Here is an 18,183-nt window from a genome sequence, read left to right as displayed (position 1 = left end):
ATGTCCACATCAAGTAATGTCTACTTTTTTGTGTTTGACGTTTTCATTTCTTCAACTGAACTTTAATTATTCCCCCACCGACAGATCTTGTTACCCCTTTTACGAGCCCTTTCTGTTAGCATTGTTAACTTCTTTGTGCGAGATGTGCATACATGATAAATAAATTGGTTCTGAAGTTTAATCAGATTTTGCAATTGTTTGTAATACCTCGTATTTTATTCAACATGAGGGAGATTCTAATTTAAAACTTCATTCTTTATATCCTTTAATGGCACGAACTGTATCTGTTAATGGTATGGAAAGATCAATAAGGGACCATTCAAGTGGTGAGGAGATTTATTCAGCCTAAAAGAGTCTTAGGTTTGAATTTGTCATTAGCCTTTTAATGTGGTGGTCTATTTACGTTTAATTTTTCTCGTTTACATAAGTATCTTAAGTTTTGGATTAGATAAAGGTCTGATGGAAATACCTTAAATGTGTAAGTGTGGAAAGTGCAATATTTCATGTGAAGTGTGTCTCCGTTTATATGAATATTCATTTTTATTAAAAAAAATATGAAATATGTGAAAAAAAGGTATGAAAAGATCGATCTTTCAATTCACTTTTATATTTATTTATGCTGTGAAAGCAGTTCTGTCTCATCGAATTCTAGTTTGGAATTGATTAAAACTAAACTTAACTCAACTAAGCCTTTATCTTTTGGGGTCGATTATATGGATTCGTTTTCTCCACTCTAAATGATGTTGGGTTAAATCTTCATAAATATGCAATACTTTTAGGTTATGTTGTAATACTCTCCTTCAAGTCAATTTAGGTGTACTTCTTTTTTTTTAATTATCCTTTAATCTAATATGTTTTATTTGTCTAACTGGAGCTTCTGTATGTCTACGTTTCACATGACTAAATCAACTCAATTTCACTTCTCTCAATTTACCCTCAATTGGTACCACTTCTATTTTTTTTCTAATACTCTTATTACGAACTTTATCTAATTTAGTATGACAACTCATCCACCTTAGCATGCTCATCTCTACAACTCTTATCTTAAAAGACTCTTTCAGTGCACAACACTCGACACTCTTTTAGTGCTCAACACTCAACACTCTTTCAGTGCTCAACCCTCGTATAACTGTACGGTAAAATTTTCCTTTCAATTTATTGGGAATTGATTAAAATTAGATGGACTAAAAATTAACATTAATCAAATTATAATTAAATTAAATCAATTGGTTTAATCTTTGATTTTATTTAAAAAAATAAAATCTTGATAAAAAAATTTTCTATTATCAGATTTGATGAAAATTAAAATCAAATTAAAACTAAATTAAAATTGAAGTTAAACTAAAATTGGAATCGGAAACTTTGAACGGTGGATTCTAGTTTCTTTGAATTTATCGGCTTCGACTAGCTCTACTTGAAAGAACAAAACTTCATGTTAATAATATCTAATTTAAGAAACTTGAAAGAGACATTATCTCACACTGAATATGAGGTTTGGCAAACGTATGTGTCATTTAGGCCATAAATCATGCGTGATTAAAGCAAAAGGTATTTGAATCTGAATAGGGAGGTGCAAGGAAAGTAGGCTTTAGAGAAACAAATTAAAACGCAATTAGAAATAGATTATGCTAACATTAACATGGGGGGGGCCAAAGCCAATTAAGATATTAATCTTTGGCCCCTCCTGTTTGAACTTCTCCCAAAGCTGACTAGAATAGTAAAGTTCAAATTGATTCCCAACTACCATTGAAAAGTAATTCAACTTTTCAAGTATTTATGGTCTTATAACTCTGTTAGGTTACTTCCAATTACTAGCAGAGGTCATTGATCTTGAACATTCCAAAGTTTGAATGATTAATTTAAGATTAATGCACAACATGATAATTCATAAAATGCATGAATTTTCATAATTTTTTTTTAACCGCAGAAAGAGCACTGGGGTGTGTAATTTCTTCCTGCCGGAGAGCGGAATGGGTTTCTCCGTTAAAAGTTTTATTTTTATTTTAGAGAGTATTTTATTATATTCCTTAGGATTTTACGGTTTTAGAGTTGACTTTAATATCACTAAATTAAATTTCATTAGTTTATAAGAATATTTATAATATTAATATAAAATAAAAATTCTTGAAGTTGTCCTTAAAACAAAAAATAAATTCTTAGAGCCCCTTTTAGAAGTGGATATTTATACGGAAATTGAGAATAAAGAAAACCATTTATTTACATTATAAAAATAATTATTATTTTGAGAACTTGATTCTTATGTAAAATTGAGATTAAAGGGTCAAATTTTATATGAATAAATTGCAAAAAGAGTAGTTCTAACCATTTGAAAAACATACTTTTTTACATATATAAGTTTGATATCATAATATTAAAATTTTAAAATTATTTTTAAAATTATGAGATTTAGAACTTCAATTTCAATTTAAAGGTGACGAGGCTTCCATCAAATCTTGCTGGGATAATGGGAATTTCCATTTTCTTTATATGAGAAATTTTTTTTTATTTTATTTTTAGATAAATCATTGCACCTATAATCCAGCTAAATTAAAAGAGAATTAATAAATTCCTTTTTGAAGTGATTCATCCTTTTCCTTATTCAGATTTTCCATGTTTATACATTTAATATGTTTCATTTATAGGGAGAAACGATGCATGTGCATCAGATCCGGCACTAATTTCATTTTGCCAAAGTAATTAAATGAAATATTTGACTATTTATTAATTTTATATAAAAATATTATTCCCTTGATCCATAAAATTAATGAATATTAATTTTTTTAAGTTTATATTTATCTTTATTAATTACAATAATTATTTATATAATTTTTTAAAACTCATTATAAAATCTCTACCTTTTATCTATAATTAAGTGAGATAAATAATAATTTAATTAAATTAATAAATATTTTATTATAATTTAAATAATTTAATTATTTATTTAATTACCGTATAAAAACTTTAACACTAAGTATTAAGTTTGTTTAAGAGAAGTTTGTTTTTTTTTTTTTTAAGAACGTAAGGTTTTGAGGGTTTTAAAATCTTTAAAAATTTTACTTTTTCAATTTACTAAATTGATAAATTAGAAAAATTTTCATAATTTATTTTCTATTATTTTACCTTACTTTTAAAAAACTTTCATTCACTCCTTCCAAATACGTCATGGTATATATAGATTTAAATTTGTATTTACATTTTAAATAATATTGTCCATTTATTTTAAATTTTATTTATTTGAATGGAGTTTTTAAAATAAATTTTAATTATATTTAAAATAAATTAAAATAATAATTAAATTTAAATTTAAATCAAGTAATTTTCATGTATAGTTTACTGAGTCATCCATATTCCAATTCATTAAATTTTCATTTAATTAAAAAAAAATTAAGGAAGATTAAAGATTGTTTTAATGATGAAATTAAATTAAAGAGATTGAGTGGGCTCTACCTAATTGCCAATCATGTTGGTTATTTTGGCATCATCCAATTATTTTAATAAAAAAATTATAATTATAATTTTTCTGTTTATTTTTCAATTAATTCAACTCCTATAGTCTCAAAAACGTGCATGGTGATGGAGTAACATACGCGTGGACTAGTGTCCAATTAATGGAATTCGTAGCTGTATGATCCAATGAAATTTCAGCACTTGTCTTTTACAAAGTCATACCAATTTTTGGTATTATTGTAATTCTGCCTAATTTTGGACTCACCTTATTTATTTATTTTTATTTTTTCAAATGGGTATAAACTATAGGTCCACCATCTTCATGTTCATGCTGCCTTCCTCTCCAACCTTTTCCCTCTATTTTCTTGCTTTTCCTTTTCATTTAAGATTTTGGTTTTTTTTTTAGTAAATTAGAAATTCTTAAGCAAATATATTTAATTTTATTATTTAATAAAAAAAACCAAAAAATACTTTTAAACTTCAAAGAAAAAATTCAAAGGATAAAATCGTAAAATTTATTAAACCAAAATCCATAATAATATTTAATTATGAGAGAGGCGTTACAAATTTTTTTTAAATTATTTTTTTTTCCTTTTCATTATATTCTATAACTAAAATTAATAATTTTACTTAAAGGCATTTTATTAAATTTTGATATTTAGTATATATGTATAAAAATTAAATAAAATTTATATTAATTTTAGTTATTTGCATTTTATTTTTGTAATTATATATATATAAGTAAATTGTAAACTTATAAAATTTTTTTATAAAATTCTAAATTGAATTATAAATTAATACATTTTTTCAGTTAATAAAATTAAAAAAAATTAATAAGTAAAAATAAAATTTTTGGTATTTAATTAATGAAAATGAGTTTTTAAAATTTTAAAACTATTATTTCGGCTCTAATAAAAAGTAATTATTTATTTAAAAAAAATATAAATCGCTCGTGGCATCAATTTCCGATTTCGCCAGAAAATATAATAAAATTCATATATATAATTATTCACTGATAGACTTTTATATTTCAAATTTTATGATTAATAGCACTTTGATTTTTCTAGAAATTTATATTACACTGTATGAAAAGTCAAACGACCCTTTCCTTATACTGTACACAAAAATAAAATAAAAATTAATTAATTAATTATTAATTAAACTAGCATACATTATAAGCACTGTGCTGTGATACATACTAAAAAAACCCAATACATATATAAGATCTCTCTCCTCTATTACTAATCTCATTTCAGGGTGAGAAAACGGAAAAACAAAATCACAAACTCAAAAATTGTTTGAAATTAAAACAAAAATTTTTTAAAAAAGCCCCAAAATCAGTCCCTTCATCACGCGTTTTCCTTCCTTCTTCTTCTTCATCCTCCTCGGCTCCTCCATTTTCTTTCCTCTCTGTATTTGCAGAGAAGCTCACATTCCTTCCCTTTCCCTCCAAATTTTCCATTCTCTGTGTTTCAAATTTCGTTATCTATGTCACAGATCCATGGGAGACCCTTTATTCTCTGTTAATTCCTCTCTGTTTGCAGATCCGTAGCAACCCAGTTCGCCTTACCTCTCCTAATCTCTCCCCACCTCCCTAAATCCCCGCCTTCCGATCAGAAAACGGTAGATCCCCCGGCTTAATATCCACCATGAAGACCACTTCCCGGTTGTTCACGATCGGTCTAGTGAGCTCCTGGTATTCCTCAAATATCGGGGTTTTGTTACTGAACAAGTATTTGCTAAGCAATTACGGGTTCAAGTACCCGATCTTCTTGACCATGTGTCATATGACCGCTTGTAGTTTGCTTAGCTATGTCGCCATTGTTTGGATGAAGATGGTCCCTATGCAGACAATTCGCTCGCGCCTTCAATTCTTCAAGATCTCCGCCTTGAGTCTCGTCTTCTGTGTGTCGGTCGTGTTTGGTAACATTTCCTTGAGGTTTCTCCCAGTCTCTTTCAATCAAGCGGTTGGTGCTACGACGCCGTTTTTCACTGCGGTTTTCGCTTATTTGATGACCCTTAAGAGGGAGGCTTGGCTTACTTATGTCACCTTGATCCCCGTCGTTACTGGAGTAATTATTGCCAGTGGGGTATGTGTTTATGTTTATTTGTTTTTGTTTTGTCCTTTTTGTTTTAATTAATGAGCCTTTTAGTTATGCAAATTGTGTAAATGGGTTTGCTTTTATTGGTGCTAAAATTAGTTGATTTTGATGTGTTATTGATTTGAATCGCTGTTTAAGTTGAATATCTTATGTATTTACATTAGCTAGGGAAAGATATGAGAATTAGTTACTTCCAATTTGAATTGTTGATGGGATTTAGCTAACATTTACTGGGGTGGTTTGACTTTAAAGCTGGATAGTGTAGTTGTTGACATTGAGCTGTGGATATATTATTGAGGTATTTTGCTTATATGTATTCTTGTTGAAAGGATTTTGATTATATTTTGCAATAGTGATAATGAGATTTCCATTGAAAATATGGAAGAAAAAAAAAAAAAAGAATTTTTGGCGTTAGTTGTAGTACACTGTGTCTATAAGGCACTTATAAGGCACTATTTGGATGGGACATGGGAAGGGTAATTAATGAAAAGGCAAGAAAGGGTAAGTAGTGGAAGGGTAAAAAAGGTTATAATAAAAAATCTCACATCACCCTCCTTACACTCTGAATTGGGGTGTAAAAAAGAAATTGAGATACGATGGGTAATGGAGGTAAGTATACTTTACTCACCCTTCCCTCCATTAAGTTACATTCACCTCTTTCCAAACCAGGGTACATAAATTGCTTACCCCTTCTTGTATTTATTTACTTCTTCACCCTCGTCCAAACAGAGCCTAAGCTGGAGTTAAAGTGAAATATAGAATTCAAGGCTTTGTTATGAGATGTATTTAGTTTTTTGTGCCTTTCAGATGATCCCCTGGATCTAAATACTCATTCAGCTCTTTTCTCTAACCACAGGGTGAACCGAGTTTTCATCTATTTGGGTTTATAATGTGTGTTGCTGCTACAGCTGCAAGGGCACTCAAATCAGTGCTGCAAGGGATTTTGCTTTCTTCTGAGGGGTAAGGATTTTTGTATATTGTTTTCTGCATTATTTTTACAATTGAAAATGATGGCACTAATTCTTTAGTACTTTTAAATGATCTGAAAAAGGAAATGGATACTAAAAACTCTTGTAACCTTTTTTCTAGGGAGAAGCTGAATTCAATGAACCTCCTTCTGTACATGGCACCCATAGCTGTTGTCTTTTTACTTCCTGCAACTCTTATTATGGAAGATAATGTGGTTGGGATTACACTGGCTCTTGCTAGAGATGATATCAAGATTGTCTGGTACCTGCTATTCAACTCGGCGCTAGCATATTTTGTAAATTTGACCAACTTTTTGGTCACAAAACACACAAGTGCTCTGACTTTACAGGTAACCCTTATTTTCATAGACTTTTCCAAACACATGTTGGTGATGCCATAGAACACTTTTGTGTGTTTTGAAGAGTGGTCTTTAAGAAAGTAACAATTTCCCTCTACCTGGAAAACAGACGTTAGTGTAATATTTTAGGGTGTTCAATTTAACATCAGTGAAGCACGAAGTTACAAGAATCTGAACAAATTTGGGACTTCTTGGCGAATTTTTTACTTTTGCTGCTTATGGAATAGACATTTTCTGGTGCTAGTTCATAAGTTTTAAAATCGTTTAGAGAATCCATATATCCAACCCTAATAAATTTTTGAGATAAAGGCTTAGTTGAGTTGAGTATGGTATTGGCCAAAATGGAGGGGAGTCTTATAGGTGATGAAACTAGCAACATTCAGAGAGTATGGTGTAACTTTAGTCAATTGAAAATTTAGAATCGCAACTGTTGTTGCATTCACACAAGTCATTTAATGGAATATTTCCTATAGTCCCAGAGGATTTTATTTGGTAAAGCTGATTTAAGTGCTGAAATTTATTGAATATTCCAAGCATTCTATCAATGATTGGTGGTGTTATTGTGAATTTTTCAGCTGTTCGTATCAGTCAACAATTTTAGTTGCTTCTTTTTCATTGTTTGTTATGATTCCACTTCTTTCCTCCTAAAAAAATTTGCAAAGAGACTTTTGATTTTGTTCCCTATGGTTTTCCCTCATTTGGTATATGTATGGTCCCTTCTTTTCTTGGTACTTCAGGCCAAGATGTAATTTGATTAACAGTGAATCTAGCCTAGTGAAGAATATTGATCTGACTGAATTTATGAAAATTTTATTTATGAATTTGGGATCATTGAAGTTGAACTTCATTTTAGGCAAGAGGACTCTAATGACAATGACAAAAGTGGTCTTTGTGGCATTAGCTTGTTGGACTTGATTGTTGTGACTTGAGAGCTATATGTGGAAGTTCTATTATTATTATTATTATTATTATTATTATTATTATTATTATTATTATTATTATTATTATTTTGAGTGTTTGAGGAACTCTACAGATTGTTGTTCCATTGGAAGAGGAGATGGGAATGGTAAATCTATTTTGTTTAAGAAGACCTAGGAAACATGAACTGAGAATATGAGGTGAAGTCATTGTGTGCAAAAGAAAATACTAATGGTTCTGTATCATTGAGTGGTTTGGTCATAAGTTGAAAGGAAGCATGGCCAAAGATATGCAGGTTGACCAAAGTTATAATGTTGTGTGGTCTTTTGCTATTTATGTCATGCCCACAATGATTTTCAGATCACCTTTTGAAAGCAACGTAAAATTTTTGGATTCTGATGTCTTAACTATTTATCAATTATCCATTTAAGAATTCCTTGTTACTGTAGAAGGTAGTGCAATGACTGTGGCTGAAGTTGTATAGGCTAACCATTATGTATTTTTAACTATCTCAGGATGATCTGAATTACATAGTTCATTCAATATTTCAACTGCCTGTCATGTTGAATTTTGAAGTATTGATGCACTTAGATATCTGTCCTTCGTTACATTTTTTTTTTTAATTTTTTTCAGTATTCTTTATATTTTTTTCAAGGCTTCTAGCTTTATGATTAAAAATGTTATTGACCTTTCAGGTTCTAGGAAATGCGAAAGGGGCTGTGGCTGTTGTGGTTTCAATTTTAATTTTCAAAAATCCAGTTTCTGTTACTGGAATGCTTGGTTACACACTTACAGTCTTTGGAGTCATCCTGTACAGCGAAGCAAAGAAAAGGAGCAAATGATGCGTAAAAGTGCAATTTTCCAAATATATATTTTGTTTCCATCAGTGCCAGGACTGTGGCAACCTTCATGGGGAGGGAGTTGGGCCGTGAATGGTGCAATGGATTTTGCCCTCTAAATCCTATTTTTTTACAGTGAAACCTGGAGATTGGTTTCCATTTGTATCAGCAACAAGTTCAGGATTAGCAAGAAGTAGAAAACTCAAATAAGTGACTGATTTATCCTTATTAGTCCCGGTCAAGGGTTGTAGAGGAATATCATTTTATCTTTCTTTCTATTTCTTTGTTTTGGTTAATTCTTTCAGGAAATTATTGTAGAATTGGCTCTCTACAGAATCAGTTTGTTATTGATATTTGTCACATTGATTAATTAATGAAAAAACCGTCCAAATCTTTACTGTCATCTGTTATTCTTACTGTTTTGTGTTATCTTATGATGACAAGTTTATACAACTATTTATCAACTTCAATGTTGACAAATGCATACTTGCACACCTGTACTAATTAAGATGTACTCATTGAACGCTTGAATTAAAATCATAATCTATTGAACATCATCAAGACTTATAAAAATCATAATTAAAGTAAGTTATGTTTTTAGTTTAGATGTTCAATTGGTTAATCTCAAATATTACAGTGTGCAAGTCCTTGGTTTATATAGTATATATATTGGTTTTGGCTAAAACTGGTGGTTTGAAGGTTAGGAAAGGGAATGAATCAAAGCCTGAATCAACGCTTGAGTGGTCTATGCATAAGTTGAACTAGTGCAACTATCCAGCTGTTGAACGTTGATGTGACATTTTAAAATTATTTAAATATTCAATTCTTGAAAGATGATTAAACATTAAATATTTAAATTTGTTAAATACTTGCATTTTATTTTTTAAAAAAATGTTTTTTTATTCTTTTTTAATGTTCATGTCGTTATCCTAGGTGTCATAGCAAATATCTAGGCCAACTATAATTTGCCACTAAAGTTGTTGGCGTACAGGGAATGGGGATTGGAAGATGAGGATTCGAATCTGACTCTGCTCATATATCTTTAATCATTAGATCAAACCAAGTTACACTGTTAGCATATACAATTGATAGAAGAAAATATAACATTTTGTACTCATTTCATGTATTGCACAACTGAAGAAGAATGATATATAAAGAATGATTGACAAATAAACTAATTTTATTCTGTGCTTAAAGCTACAAGCTAAAGCCAAATACAACAAGAAATCTAAACGTCACTTAATTTCAGTGACATTTCTGATTTCTGAAAAGGGGTTTAATTGAATCTCCCCATTATAATGATCATCACAAATCTGCAAAAACATGGTATGTCTTGGAATCTACTGCTATAAGTCTCAGAGCTGCAACTGTTGCTGCAATAGACATACAGCTGAAGAAACAAACATTTAGCCAATGCCATTGGATTTGCAAATTGGTTAGTTTGTTCTTCTTTGCCCTCAGGTACATGTGGTTAGCAAGTACAAATGTGAGGGGGAAGGTGCTGATGGCCCCAGTGAGACTCTCAAAATCTCCCAGGAAGGGCAGAAGAGCTGAAACCAATGTGTTAATGGTTAGGTAGCCACCTCTCACCCCTAATCTAAACGACAAGTTGCGGATCGCTAATGGATTACCTTTAATCCCAAACTTGGTATCCAAGTACTCATACATTGGACTTGCAAAAATCTGCAGAAGAAAGAGTACATTAAAAGAAAAATTAGATAAAAGGAAAAGATAAAAGGGTTTTAAAAAAGCATTAGTGTTAATGCATTACATGTAAAGCAATGACAGATTGCAGGAACGCAGCAATGTTGGCCATTGTCTTCACCCAAACAGGACCACTGACGCTGCTAAGCAAATAGGAGGTTGTTGAATTTCCATAAGCCCAATAGCCAATCCAAGTGACAGCAAACAATGGCAAACTTCCAATTATGAATTGAAAATACAAAGCCTTCATCATGTTACTAACAACAGGTCGCCTTATTGTTGCCTGTTGTAAATTAGTCAGTAACAGACGTACAAATTGAAGGCAGAAACAGAAACAAAGTAGGCAAAGATAGGTATTTTATGCATAAACAATTCGGTCCCGCATCCGCTTGAAGACCTCAAACCTAACCCAACTTACCAAAACTTGTAGTCTGTCTAGTCTAAAGCCCTTATTAGATCTACCTTAAAAATGAAGAATTTTAACATTTTAAAGAGTAATGATAAAGATAACTTGGTCATCTATAAGGATAAGAAAGAATTTTCGCTAGTTAGGGTATATAAATGTATCCATTTTCTTCTCTTCTTTCATTTAATTGGTTTTTCAAACATCCATCCCAACAGCATTCTTCACCATTCACACCTGATGAAAATATCCTCCATTGAAATAGTTTCATTCCTCCACTTTACCAAGTTCATATTGCAAACTGAACCATCAAATGATCTACGCAAGAGTTGCTTTCCAGGCCTACTCACCCAGGTGTCCCTATTTTTGTGTGTGCAGATGCCTGTGTTGTTTGTGTATATGTCTGTGGAGACACCCCTTGATTATGCCCCACATCACCAGTCTACTTCCTTCAGGAAGTAGCATGATAAACATTAGCCCCTAAAAGTATTCATAATTGTGCCAGCTAAAAAATGTTGCTGCTGAAAGCCATACCTAAAAGGGGAGAACTATCACTAAATCTGAAATCATGAAATGAACAGAAGCCATCTAGCTATTCAATAATAAATGCATATACTCCAGTATTTCGCTATTTTGATGAATTGAGAATATGCCCAAGTTCAGTGAGAACTCAATGGATTCCAATTCCTCTCATACCTGTATCTCTGGAAGCATTCCAGTGTTAAATGCAAAAACCAGACTAGCACCTGCCCCAATTGATGTAAATATTTTGGATGCTGATGTTCCTGTAATGCTATAGTCCCTTGGTGGTGCTCTGCAGCCTACAATACAGTAGTTATAATTCAAATTCAGCACAATACTAATAATTCAAACACAAAATCTACAGACTAGTTTGAAGTATTGGAAGGATCAGATCAAACTTCATGTCACATTTGCCATTGCATACACAGCCAGATAATATATGTAACACCTTTCTGAAAATGAACTGATCCTTTTAGAACATGACATAATTTCCCAAGCTATTAGGTAAGAATCAATTGGTTGTTCACAGCAGATAAAGAACAAAGCAACTTCCTATGCATTCTTCACAGATAAAATGCCAGAATTCATATATGTTGCATGTTATAACTGCATATAATTGAAGAACAGGATAACTTTAGTTATAAAATTTTTGAGCACGGATGAGGAGAGATGACAGCAGCCAAATAACTGATTATTGAAATGCTGCAAATTTCCTAGAATGGCGAGTACCATGTTGACAACGATGATTACAAATAAGAGACACAGGCATGCAGGGTTCATTGCATAAAGTATTGGCCCGTTCAGGAAATGTTGTTTTCTATTTTAATCCAAAGTGTTGTGAAGACTTCTGTAAAAATCCTCCAGTTCTTCATCACATGCAAGTATGGATCACCAAAATGAAACAAGCACATGTACTTAGATGCATAGTCCTCCAGAATCAATTTCAAAAATTGAACTAATCCAGCACAAAAAATTACATCTTGTTGATTTACCATCTCTAATGGAGAGAACAATTGCTATAATGATGTACATCAGACTGAGGAATGTTGAAACTGCCAACCAAATTCTTAGAGCTGACAAATGGGGAATTGAAATGGCAAACAAAGCACATACAAACCCAGCAATGGCAATGAAGTATGGGAGCTTCATTGCATCATCATCCCTAAAAAGAACATAGACCGCCTGCAAAACAATTACACAGAATCAGCAAAGAACTGCAAATGACTTTAAACTCCATTTGTCAAATGAATGTAATGTGATAATTAGTGAAGCAGAAAATTTAAGTTAGAGCTCCGAACTCTCAGTTTATTCATAATTAATTAGTTTAATGACTAGGAAATATAAGATGACAAACAAAGCGATACAGCAGGAAGGATCACTTTTGAGAGTCTTGCCTACCTTCACAAAATGTGCAAACTCTTATGTACAATTGCCTTCCGTTCATTGCAGGAAAAGGCAGCTAATGTTCCTAATTTGATCTTACCTTAAGAGCTTGACCAGCCAAAATAATGTATCCAGTGTTAATCATGAAAAGATTAACATATTGCAATCCCCATGTAATAGAGTAAGCTTTCTTACCTGCAATAGAAACATCCCATCAAATATAGGCAAACAAAATAAATTAATGAACATATAAAATCAAATAACTAATTACATGATATTAATTAATATAGATGTATAGTTGTTTATATTTTAGATTTTATTTTGCTCACCGTATATATATCCTGCAAGATCTCTGTATCTAATGTGTCTCTTTCCCCCAAATTCATGAAGCTTGGCAACAAGAGAATTTGCATACAATGATATTGCAGCAGCTATAATCAAACCAACTACACCAACTGCCCAACCCAGAGGAACCATAATGGTCCCAGAATATCCCAGCACATAGGCACTGTTGACACCAGTTGTGAGCACAAAACCCACTTGAAACCATGAATCTGTAAATTCCCAAAAAAACGACAGACAAAAGAGCTTAAGCAAACAAGAACTTCCATCCCATAAAACTCTGCTAAAAAAACTAATAAAGATTACCCACAAACACAAACACCATAAAGCTCGCTATAATGTTGGGTCAAAAACATCCAAACAGCCAAACTATAAATGGTCGCATATCAGATTTAATCTCTCCTAAAATATCTCAATAAAAGAAATTTCGAATCTAGAATCTGAGAAGGCCAATCAAGAACTCAATATTTAACCAGAATTAAGGTTCTTTCAGAATCTAATATGATCAATGAAAAAAGGGTATTAACAAAAACACCATTTTACAAGAATCCCTGGTCATTAAAATCATTCACACATTTTTCAGTGTTAGACTCTGCGTATCTGGAAAGAAAACAAAACAAAAAGAAAGAAATGGAAATCCCAAGACAGAAATACTAGCCCAGCCCATACATGCAAAAAAAGAATCTGTGAAAAGAAATAGGAACAAACCACTGCTAATCTGATGAGCAGTTTCAGGAATCTCAACGGCCAACTGTTCTTCATCATGAACTTTTCTTGGCCAAGAATCTTCTCTATCTCCATCCCCATCCATTATTCTCTGCTCTTGGCAGCGGCGATGCGGGTGGTGGACCTGTTGGCAGTTCTCCCTCCCTCCTCCTACTAAGAGCGATTCGCTCTCTTCCTCGAGAATTATTTGTCCCACAGCCAGCGTGTTCCCTCCCTTATATAGCTCTCTGAATCCACTATTCAAAAGGGAAAAGAATTAAAATCACAGCAAAACAAGGCAACCTTTTTTTGGGCAAATGAATTGTATGCTAGTGATGGATTAAAGTAAGATTGGGTTTCGTCAGTCTGTCTTGACAGGTCATTGGTATTGATATTTCTATCTTCCTCTCATAATTGGCCTGCTTGCTGGGATTTTTGGATTTCCTTACACATGCTTAAAATTAAGTTCCATTGCCAACTTCAACCTCTGATTTTCTCTCTTATCTTTGCAACTCTCGCTTTCTTCACACCCACCAAAGTCTTCAAGTTACATTAAATTAATAAAAAAATTTTCAATTAATATTAAATATTATTTTATATGTAATATTACATTATTTTATTTATTAATAAAATAAATATATAATATTTAATACAAAACATGTGGAATATAAAACATTTTTTTCGTTTATTATTTTTTAATTTTATTTTAGATTTAAATAAAAAATAATTTAATTGATTATTAATTTTTTTATGAAAATAAAATATTTAATTATATTTTTAATTATCATATAAAATTTAAATATAATAAATAAAAATAGATAAAAATAATATTTAATAGTATATCTTATATGTAAATTATATATGAATATAAAAGGAAATATATTCATTAAAAATACTAAAAATTCCTGATGCCCCAATGAAAAAATAAATAAATAAATTCTGATATAAAATAATGGCAAAGACATCTTTTTTTTTTTTTTCCTTATGTGGCTCCGCAAATTAGATTTTCAATCAGTGATATTAAATTTGATCCGAAGTTTGATTGATAAAACCAAATGAATTGATATCGATATATCAATGGTTTGATTAATAAATAATTAAAAATTAATTAATTATAACTATATTTTTATAAAATTGATTTATTTAATTAATCTAAATAAATTTACAATAATATCAATGTGATAGAAAAGTGTATTTTTTTAATTGTTAAAATAGTTAAAAGTCCTTTTCAACTCAAATATTTATAATAAAATCAATTTAAAAAATTAATGAATATACAAATATAAATTATTTCATATTTTTAATAATATTTTTATTATATTATTATAATTTTTTATTATTTTTATTATAAATTTTTTATTAAAATATTATAAAAAGTAATAACATATATGATGTAATTATTTTTTTCATATATTAAAATTAAAAAACATATTAAATAAAATTATTATTAATCATATGTAAAAGCTGATGAATACAACAGAGGGGACTTACTTGATGCACCTATGTTTAAGGGAGCTATCACAAGATCACGGGCCAAGACATTGCAAGCAATAGTGGAGGAACATTATTCGGCCAAGGACTTGCCAAGCCCTCAAGGATGTGCCACTTGCCTAATGACATTGCACATACGAGAACAAAAAGAAACAAACATGACCGAATGCTTGGGGGACCCATTGGAGCCTATTTTATGTGGCATGCCAAGTGGCGAATAATCTGGCAACTAAGAAGGATGTGGCAGCTTGTGTGGAAGATAACGTGACATGTGGGACCTCTTCTTCTATAAGTCTACCAACCATTAGAAGATACAGCTTTGCCCAATATGCAAGAGCTACTGGTGTTGGTTATTGTCCACTATTAAAAATTCCAATATGCAAGAGCTAATTAACCAACTCAGACTCTAAGATAAAGAACATTTTTTGGAGATTGTTATCTGATTTGGGAGGCTTCTTTTGCAATTTTGGTAAAAGCTAATTTACCAAATTAGACTACAAGACAAAGAACATTTTTAGGGATCTGATTTGGGAGGGCCTTTTTTTATGGTATTGTAATTTAAACATTTATGGAAAGACTAAGCGAATTATCTAAGCCAAGCATGGTTCATTGGGTAATAGCCATGCTTGGCAAAAACTCACCTCTAAAAGGGGAGTCTCCCTCATTTTGTTGGAGATTTTTGAGATTGTATTTTCTTCCTTCATTGTAGAGAAGTTTTAAGTTCTCATACTGAAACTTTTGTGAGGTTATATTCTTTACTAAGTTCTGCCTAAAACTTAGATTTATTACAAGTTGTCACTTGTAATATCTTAGGCTTATACTTGAGAAATTCTAGCACAGGTTGCCATTGTATTTCAAGTGTCATTGATATCATGTATTTTCTGTTTTTCAAAGTTAATGAAACTCCTCTTTGTTCTAAAGTATTGTCTATCTTATAAGAAGTTGAGTTATTTATGTATGTGCTGGTGTGTTTGTGCTTGGGTGAAGGACGGTTCATCTTCCATGGCTTAATGAATTGTGCTCTCATTTACAGCATTCAGCCAAGGCTTGCATCAAAAGCACAAACAATTTTCATATATATATATATATATATATATATATATATATATATATATATATATATATATATATATATAAAATAGGGAAATATTCCTAAAAAAATGTCACGTGATACTCTTTTTATAGTGTTGTCATGTGGTTAATACGTGACATTTTATTCTATAATAGTTACCCTATTAATACTATAATAAGTAGCAATTATTATATGGTAATTTATAATATATTAAAATATATTAATTACATATATTTATATCTATATTAGATATGGGTAGATTTTAATTATTTTATTATGAAATCTTTATTAAAAAGATTGAAAGGTAAAAGTAATAAAAATAAAATTTTAAATAATTAATAAAAAATATAAAACATTACATTATTTTTATATAAGAAAACACATAAATTAAAATTATTAATAGTCACGTATATTAGCACAAGCAATTTTTGTCTAACATGTAGTATTCTCTTTTATAGTATTGCTATGTAGCATTTTCTATTGTATATAATTTATAAATTATTTAATAGTTATCTTATTAATATTATAATAAGTAGTCATTATTATGAGATAACTTATAATATATTAACATATATTTTATATTTATATTATATATAGAGAAATTTTAATTATTTTTATCATAAAATTTTTATTAACCCGATGAAATACCAATTGAAGTGTGGAAATGTTTGGGAGATATGGGAGTGGCATGGTTAACTAAATTATTTAATAAGATTCTAAACTCAAAGAAAATGCCTGATGAATGGAGGAGGAGTATCTTAGTACCTATTTTTAAAAATAAGGGAGACATACAGAGTTGCTCAAACTATAGGAGAATTAAACTCATGAACCATACTATGAAGTTGTTGGAGAGAATTGTGAAGCATCGACTACGTCATGATACTTCTATCTCTCTCAATCAATTTGGTTTCATGCCCGGTCGTTCAACTATAGAAGCGATCTTTCTCATTAGAAGCTTGATAGAGAAATATAGAGATGTGAACTAAGATCTACATATGGTTTTTATTGATTTAGAGAAGACTTATGATAGTGTTCTAAGAGATGTCTTATGGAATGTGTTAGAACAAAAGATGGTATCTATTAGGTACATACAAGTGTTGAAAGACATGTATGAAGGAGCAACTACTATTGTGCGCACAGTGAGAGAGGACACAAGAGATTTTCCGATCTCAATTGGATTATACCAAGGATCAGCCATAAGCCCTTACCTTTTTACATTAGTTTTAGATGAATTGACGAAACATATACAAGAGAGTATTCCTTGGTGCATGATGTTTACGGATGATATTGTTCTGATAGATGAGACATGAGAAGGAGTCAATAGAAAGCTAGAGCTTTGGAGAAGTACTCTAGAGTCAAAGGGTTTTAAGTTAAGTAGAACGAAGACAGAATACATGCATTGCAAGTTCAGTGAAAGCCAAACTAGTGATAGGGAATGAGTTAGTTTGAATAGAGTGGTACTGTCCCAAAGTAATCACTTTAAATATCTAGGCTCAGTCCTTCAAATAGATGGGGGATGTGAGGAGGATGTTAGTCATATGATTAAAGCCGGATGGTTGAAGTGGAGACGTGCTACGGGAGTTTTATATGATCGTAAGATTCCCAATAAGTTGAAAGGAAAATTTTACCGTACAGCCATACGACCGGCTATGTTATATGGTAGTGAGTGTTGGGCACTGAAAGAGTCGTATGTGTCTAAGATAAGAATTGCAGAGATGAGAATGTTAAGGTGGATGAGTGGCTATACTAGACTAGATAAAGTCTGTAATGAGAGTATTAGAGAAAAGGTAGGAGTAGTGCCAATTGAAGATAAGTTGAGAGAAGGGAGATTGAGGTAGTTTGGTCATGTGAAGCGTAAATATACGGAGGTTCCAGTTAGACAAGTAGAGTACATTAGGTTAAAGGATAGAAAGAAAAAAGAGGGGTAG

General features: G+C 31.1%; 2 protein-coding genes across 3 annotated transcripts; one reads left to right on the top strand and one right to left on the bottom strand.

Annotated features, from left to right (window-relative positions):
* The first annotated feature begins 4,673 nt into the window (after nucleotides 1–4,673).
* Nucleotides 4,674–9,036, top strand: LOC110664309 (probable sugar phosphate/phosphate translocator At3g11320). Its single transcript, XM_021823931.2, has 4 exons — nucleotides 4,674–5,537; nucleotides 6,406–6,509; nucleotides 6,639–6,867; nucleotides 8,490–9,036. Exons 1-4 carry the CDS (start codon nucleotides 5,097–5,099, stop codon nucleotides 8,634–8,636), a joined length of 921 nt encoding a protein of 306 aa, XP_021679623.1. The 5' UTR covers nucleotides 4,674–5,096; the 3' UTR covers nucleotides 8,637–9,036.
* Nucleotides 9,037–9,790: 754 nt separating this feature from the next.
* On the bottom strand, nucleotides 9,791–14,229 carry LOC110664308 (proline transporter 2). 2 transcript variants are annotated; one of them, XM_021823930.2, is made up of 8 exons: nucleotides 13,696–14,229; nucleotides 12,975–13,199; nucleotides 12,746–12,840; nucleotides 12,255–12,444; nucleotides 11,437–11,561; nucleotides 10,405–10,620; nucleotides 10,265–10,316; nucleotides 9,791–10,183 (listed from the first exon to the last, which is right to left on the bottom strand). In XM_021823930.2, exons 1-8 carry the CDS (start codon nucleotides 13,796–13,798, stop codon nucleotides 9,939–9,941), a joined length of 1,251 nt encoding a protein of 416 aa, XP_021679622.1. In that variant the 5' UTR covers nucleotides 13,799–14,229; the 3' UTR covers nucleotides 9,791–9,938. The 2 variants fall into 2 exon arrangements, with proteins under 2 accessions (XP_021679622.1, XP_021679621.1); XM_021823929.2 differs by having other exon boundaries at nucleotides 9,791–10,316; nucleotides 13,696–14,228.
* Nucleotides 14,230–18,183: the final 3,954 nt, after the last annotated feature.

The sequence above is a fragment of the Hevea brasiliensis genome, chromosome 8, assembly GCF_030052815.1.
Source record: "Hevea brasiliensis isolate MT/VB/25A 57/8 chromosome 8, ASM3005281v1, whole genome shotgun sequence".
Taxonomy (NCBI): Eukaryota; Viridiplantae; Streptophyta; class Magnoliopsida; order Malpighiales; family Euphorbiaceae; genus Hevea; species Hevea brasiliensis.
The sequence above is the reverse complement of the archived record's forward strand: the minus strand, read 5'-3'. Positions and strand labels throughout refer to the sequence as shown.

What these genes read in the sequence shown, in the direction of transcription:
- LOC110664309 (XM_021823931.2), top strand. Translation starts at nt 5,097, where the DNA reads ATGAAGACCACTTCCCGGTTGTTCACGATCGGTCTAGTGAGCTCCTGG. An exon ending in GAGTAATTATTGCCAGTGGG is followed by an intron (nt 5,538 to 6,405) that starts GTATGTGTTTAT and finishes CTCTAACCACAG; the next exon opens with GGTGAACCGAGTTTTCATCT. An exon ending in CAAGTGCTCTGACTTTACAG is followed by an intron (nt 6,868 to 8,489) that starts GTAACCCTTATT and finishes TTGACCTTTCAG; the next exon opens with GTTCTAGGAAATGCGAAAGG.
- LOC110664308 (XM_021823929.2), bottom strand. Translation starts at nt 13,798, where the DNA reads ATGGATGGGGATGGAGATAGAGAAGATTCTTGGCCAAGAAAAGTTCAT. An exon ending in TGTTCTCTCCATTAGAGATG is followed by an intron (nt 11,562 to 12,254) that starts GTAAATCAACAA and finishes ACTGTATTGTAG; the next exon opens with GCTGCAGAGCACCACCAAGG. An exon ending in GAATGCTTCCAGAGATACAG is followed by an intron (nt 10,621 to 11,436) that starts GTATGAGAGGAA and finishes AATTTACAACAG; the next exon opens with GCAACAATAAGGCGACCTGT.